The 6,787-nt window shown below is 40.9% G+C and overlaps 1 protein-coding gene across 1 annotated transcript in view; it reads left to right on the top strand.

Moving 5' to 3' along the window:
* The window catches only part of LOC139719518 (nucleic acid dioxygenase ALKBH1-like), a 6,616-nt gene extending 705 nt beyond the window's left edge, over positions 1 to 5,911 (top strand). The window contains exons 2-5 of the mRNA XM_071630934.1: positions 2,062 to 2,179; positions 2,997 to 3,159; positions 3,520 to 3,795; positions 4,806 to 5,911. Coding sequence (XP_071487035.1) covers positions 2,062 to 2,179; positions 2,997 to 3,159; positions 3,520 to 3,795; positions 4,806 to 5,562 — 1,314 coding nt within the window. The 3' untranslated portion in view covers positions 5,563 to 5,911. The remainder of the gene's footprint in view (positions 1 to 2,061; positions 2,180 to 2,996; positions 3,160 to 3,519; positions 3,796 to 4,805) is intronic.
* Positions 5,912 to 6,787: the final 876 nt, after the last annotated feature.

Here is a 6,787-nt window from a genome sequence, read left to right as displayed (position 1 = left end):
GATTACTGGCGTGAGTGTCCCCAGGCGCGGCGGCGCGGCAATGCTTGAGTGCAGACGTGGCGACTGAGTACGGAGACTTTTCGTACTCAGTCGCCACGTCTGCACTCAAGCATTGCCGCGCCGCCGCGCCTGGGGACACTCACGCCAGTAATCGCTCGCATTTCAGCATTCGCATTGGTCGTTTGACATCGCATTTAAATCCATGATTTTAGATATGATGCCTCAAACCGATTTTGCTCAAATTTCGTGAGTAACTAGGAAACTTGTGAAGCTTTATGGACATAATCAAGCGAATTGCCGCAGTCCTTTCATTTTCGCGTTGCATTGCAAAAAAGCGTGGAGACTCCTTATAAGGGGTGCCCCGGGGGTTACTTATAAGGGGGACGGGGTTACTTATAAGGGGGACGGGTTACTTATAAGGAGGGGCCCCCCTTGTGAGTGGGTTTCCCGAACTGATTATCATCGAGGTGTCAAGCCAACAAAGGCAAAGCAAAGCCACAGGGCAGGGAGAACTGATGCTGAAATTAGCTAGGTCTAGTCTAGTGACAGTGTAGACTAGAATAAAGATATAGATTTAGTTTATGGGCTTACAATAGAATGGGCAGACAACCATCATCATCATCTCTACGGGAGTAAATTTATACTGTAGTTACTGTAGGTAGGTCCTGTCAGTTGTCAACAAACATAGTCTAGACATGGTTCGTGGTGGCAGCGCCCCGGGGCGCCCCTGGCATGGGCAGCTGGCCTGGGTTATGGCAAATGGGATGCTGGTGAGCGGGATGATTCTTGAATAAAATTACAAGCAGGTCAGGTTCTTTAAGCAGCATTCCAGTAATCTGCAAAATCACAGTTGTGATTTTACTTACATTGAGTACACTTGGGTGTATACATGTAGAGACTGGAAACTAAACGTATTTTGTCCCTCGTTACTGTTCTGTCCCATCTCAGCTTTGGTAGGGTTCAAACTTGATTGGATTGTTCTCCAATATCTTTCTAGGGGAGACTTCAATTGGTTTATGGTGGTATAGCATTAACTACTGTAAACGTGGAAATTTTCGCGGTACATTAATTTTCGCGGATTTCGCGCTACGTTCGGCTAGCGCGAATTCAAAAACGCGCGAATATATCTTCGCAATTTTCTATGCACATTTTTAACGGCCTGAATTGTGCGCTTCGTCGATGATACTGCTACGTACAGACATGTTTACGCATATAGCAGTATCATCGCACGCACCGCACGCACCGAGCCCACGGCCGATTGGTGTGCTACAGTACATCCCCGCGACCCGCGACTACACTACAGTACATGTATCACATATGTACTACGTAGTTGAGCGCTTGTACTCGCACTCATGCCGCTCGCTACGCCGCTTATCGTACGCTGGCATCGCTGGATGAAAACAGCGACTGTGTATTAACCCGCTGCGGAGCGCGAATTTAAGAACCCGCGAATATGTTTTTGAGCCGCTCAGCGCGAAAAATTAATCGCGCGAAAATATTGACGTTTACAGTACTTCCTAATAGGTGAAGGCATTCCATTTTTTTTTGAGAGAGAGGGGTCATGTGCTCTTTTGATTTTAACAAAAAAATGTATTTGAGAGTGAAAATCTGAGGGACTAAGCTCTCACATAAAGCACAATGCTGGTCTATGTTATCAACTGTTAAGTCATATACATGTGAAAACAGAGATAAACATTGATTTGTATTATATACATACAAATTTACTTTGTGATGGTTTCCAAAAATAATTACAGGATCATATTCTTACATTGTCATTGAGATGGTAAACAGATTTCACATTATTATGCCTTGGATTAAGATTTAATTCAGCAGTTTAAGAAAGCCATTTTTTTTTTTCTAAGTGTTAATGTGTTTAGGGTTTTTGATAAGAAGGACATGGAAATAATAACATTAGCAGAAGAGAACCACATGTTTATGATTATTTACATTTTTCTTGGAAGTATGAGAGCAATCTCTTATGCTACTCAATTCAAGACATTGATATGATAAATTTGATGGTACCTTATATTCAGATTCATTTCTTTTTTTCCTTTCTGCTAGTTGTATAAACTCAACCCCAGAGGTGATGCAATAGCTTCATCAGCACCATCTATTTCTGCCAAGCTGGGTTTGACAAGCCCATTTACTTGGAGGTGCCATGCAGTCCATGGATACCCAGGTAACATGAACAGAATAGAATGATAGCATTTGGGACTAATGAATGTGTTGCGTGTAAGTGCGAGTTTAAAGGGGATGGCTAGTAACCGATCAGTGGGAATCCGTGGGAATGCTGAGGGATGATTGTTCCAATCCTTGTGGGATTCATTTAAGAGTACATTAAATATATCTACTGTTGTGTGAAAATTATTTGCTTCAGAATGGTCTCATATTCAAGTAATGTGCAGATTAATGCCCCGTCACTGACCAGGGACGCTTACCTGGAAACATTAAACTGCACATTACTTGAATATGAGACCATTCTGAGGCAAATAAGTTTCACACAAGAATAGATATATAATGTACTCTTAAATGAACCCCACAAGGATTGGAACAATCATCCTCCAGCATTCCCACTGATTCCCACTGATCAGTTACTAGCCATCCCCTTTAATTGCCGAAATGATATTTAAATGATGAAGACAAATGTGAACCGGAAGGATCAGTGAAGAAATGTAGACTTTGTATAAAGAGATATGAAATGCTTTCATGTGATAACATCATGTTCATTGTCATCTTTCTTTTAAATAAAAGTAGATGTTTCTAGGTAATAATCAAATGTGTAACTCTGTAAAGAATACCTTTAAAGTATAAATGATGACTGGAATGTTGGGTGCATTATATAACCAAACAAAATCTAAAATGTACTTTCTCTAGGTGTAAAAACTGATTGTTTATTGTGTTTATATGTAAAACGTAAGTCAAATATAACATTCATGAGCTCCCTTACACCTACACAGATTATAAGACATGTGTCTCTATATTTGACTTTCTGCCAGGTTTTCAGTATATCAGAAATCCTTTCCTACCCAAGTGGCAAAGATACTGGGTGAAACGCTGCATAGCAGACTACCCCTGCAAGCCAAATGTCACCAATATGGATGCCCATGCCCATGAGAGCAGCTTGACCAATCCATGGGAAGCAAGCAGGCAAAAATTCTGGTAAGTTTAGGTGCATAGAATGATCTTTGATAAGCAGAAAGAGAGAGAGAGAGAGAGAGAGAGAGAGAGAAAAGAATTTATAACAAAGTTGAGCTGGTTTCAGGACTAAATGTAATGTAAGACACTTTTTAGGGTTCAAAAATGTATACCGGTAGGTGGTAATGCATAGAACAGCAACCTACAATTTAAATGGAAATGTGATGTTATCTAGAATCTGTTAATTCCATTGACTGAAGGGGAAATTTGAAAGAGGATGGCCAGTGGGCCTTATTCCAGGGTGGAAGAGGAATTCACAAATTCTTCGTGCAGATGTTTTCAAGAATCATTTGGGGGATTTTTTCCCAATCACTCTGTACACAGTAAAGGTGCTGAGCGAGGTCGCACTGTCATTGACGAGCTTCGATGGGTCACTCTTGGCTACCACTATGACTGGAATGACAAGGTGTACCATGAAGACTCCCATTCCCCTTTTCCTAAAGACCTCAGTCTCATCTCATCATTCATTGCTGGAGTTCTTGGTTATGACAGCTTCCAGCCACAGGCAGCCATTGTTAATTTCTACCACATGGACTCCACGCTGGGTGGACACACTGACCACTCGGAGTTTGACCTCACCGCTCCGCTCATCTCATACAGGTATGTGCAGGCATATACAGTATTTTTTAGTTGTTTCAGAGAATGATTACACCTTGCAGTGTGCTGTTGTTCCAATAGACCAGTTTGTAATTCCACTTGCATTGAGCAGAAAATGGTCATTTGAACCAACAGGCATTTTGGTTTGTTAGTTCACTGAGACAAGCATCTGTGATGTCGTGTTTATTCATGTCATCCTTGTCTGAAGGATGCTTGCCAGTACATCCATTCGACAACAAGCTTGGTATATGGCAATATCAACAGAAAAAGGGTGTTATTGCATTCAATACAAAACAATGAATGTCAACTGATGCACTATTCTGGTCACCTGGTCTAAATGCAAGTTCATTCTTTGTTTGAACACAAATTCCATAAATTGTTATGTTTGGCAAGTTTATGAATGACTAGTATGCTGCTTTGAAAACGAGTGAAGTACCTAACCAACTGAGAAAAAAGAAAGGTCATTTGTACCAATGTGTACATGAGCTAATTACAAACTGGCTTATACCTGATGTCTTGTCACATGCAGCTACAAGCAAGATTTGCCTAGACTTTACACTCATAGAATTGTGTAAAGAGATTGAATATACTGGTTGTCATATAAGGCATTTCAGAACACTGCAGAGCACACTGAACTGTCAGGATGTCTTGGTGTAACTGTGTCATGAATTCATTTTATGTGTGGTCTTATGCATTATGTTGTTCCTATAAAAGTTGCAAATACACTGAATATATGCTGAGAAAATAAACAAAAAATTAACATAAGTCGATATATAACATGCATGAGTCTGCCCTAAATGATTTATTTGGTCATAATACTTAAATAAAATGCATCTGACTGATTGTTATCTACGTCTGCAAGGCATTGTTTATCAAATACGTGTAGACATTTTCAATCTTACATAAACCCAAGAACTTTAACCAGCATGAGAGCACTGTTATTAACTTGCTTATTCAGATTAAAATATGGAATTGGACATATACCATGTTTATTGAATATGTGTTTTTGACAGTTTTGGACAATCAGCAATACTTCTGGTAGGAGGCCAGACCAAGGCAACAAAGCCCCTTGCCCTGCACCTGAGGAGTGGGGATGTTGTTGTGTTGGGTGGGGATTCCCGCCTTGCCTATCATGCAGTTCCAAGGATCATGTATGCCAGTGAGGATGGCCAGCTACCACCATGCTTCAGTCTGTCAGACAGAGACACTGCAGAGACGTCCAAGGAGGAGGATATGAAGGCATCAGGAGATGTCGAGGTGAGATTGAACTTTGAGAACATCACTGGTGAAGTTGCAGTGAGTTCAGTAGATGGCAGACCATCTGAGGTTGTCATGGAAACCAACTCTCCCGATGCTTGTACTCCCCAAGAGATGAGTGAGGATAATGGGACCATAGGAAATGGAGACTCTGTTGAAAAGAATTCATCAGTCATGACTCATGCTTGCCAAATCCATCCATCTTCCTATCAGTGTCAGCCAGATAGTGAAGCAGAGAGCAACAGTGACTATGGTGTTCTCAGGGCTAATTCTATGCTTCACAAACACTGCCCGATTACAGCAGCCATGTCAAGTGAAGCGTATAAGCTATGCAATGCTGAGCAGTGGGAGCCTATCGATGGCTATCTCAGAAATGCCCGCATCAATGTTAGTGTGCGACAAGTGACGGGCCCAGGGAAGGGCTTCCCACCAAGAGATGGAGGCATTGCGTCCAGAGATAATTTTGACTCCAAGCACAACAAAAACAAAAAGATGAAAGCTGGTGATGGATGAAAGCCTAGTCACATGGATGTGATTTTAGGATTGAAGTCACATCTTCTTTTGAATTCTTTTAAAGATTTCTTTGACCCTTGTAAATCATATTATTATTTTTTATGCTGCTTCTAGAGCATAACACATCATCTCTTTATGAAACCAAAACCATTCCTAGCATGTACAGCTATAATCATCTTTGTAAAGATGTCACATGGGTCATTCTTGCTGGCAGGCTTTCCAATTGTGACATCGAGGTCAGAATTTCTAACTCCATCTTCAACAAAATTTGTTGAAATGTTGCATTCATAATGATCATCCTGCTCATTCACAATCAACATATTTCATGCTCACACGTTTCAATTCTCATTTATTACCCCCCCCCCCCTCCCAAAAAAAAAAAAATGTAAAGACTTCGTCGGCCTATAATTAACTGACATATGAATTGGCAGAAGGGGGGGGGGGTTGTCTTGTCTTACACTAATCCAAGCTGTGTACTGCTTGTGGGACCAAATTACTCTCCACCCACATGAGTGTTCAGCAAGTTGGAAATGTGTATGAGCTTATTGCCGTCCTTGGATAGACAACCGTACAGATGTATAACAACTGATTAACAAATTGCCCTACGTCGACATAATTTACGTCGATATATAGGGCAATCGTTAATCAAATCAGTTGCAATAATAAACAACTCGATGGAAGAATTTCATGAATTTGCATGTACATGTATCTAGCAAGGAATGACTCCTGAAAAGGATTCCTCCATTGGGCAAAGAATGAGGTTTCAGCAAGAAATAAAAATATATGTTGTATACGAAAGACACTAGAAGAGCCAAGTGCATACCAAGAAGGAAGCAAGCACTGAAAACCTGACTGTCTGGGACTAGCCACTGGCAGTTGAGTGACCAGCATTAATTTCCAGCCTTGTTCAACAGAGTAGATCCAGACTTATGATTTTTTGTGTCTTTAAGGGTGTGATTGCATTGCTTAGCTTTGGGCTGCTGAGTAAAGAGTTTGATGAGGAGACCTATGTTTAGAAAGCTACTGATATGTATGCACACGTAGGGAAAGTACATAAAAACACTGAAACGATTTCTTTTGTTTTTGTAGTGTACATGCACTAATGTCTGTCGGACATTATTAAATGGAGGTCCCTTGTGTGAGTTAGCCATGACTCACACATGTAAAAGATCCTACTTCATTCTTTCATTCATCGCAAAGAGCAGGGTGCTCACCTAGTGAAATG

This window comes from Diadema antillarum, unplaced genomic scaffold, assembly GCF_040938485.1.
Source record: "Diadema antillarum isolate AM-2024a unplaced genomic scaffold, OU_Dant_1.0 scf00000111, whole genome shotgun sequence".
Classification (NCBI taxonomy): Eukaryota; Metazoa; Echinodermata; class Echinoidea; order Diadematoida; family Diadematidae; genus Diadema; species Diadema antillarum.
The sequence above is the reverse complement of the archived record's forward strand: the minus strand, read 5'-3'. Positions and strand labels throughout refer to the sequence as shown.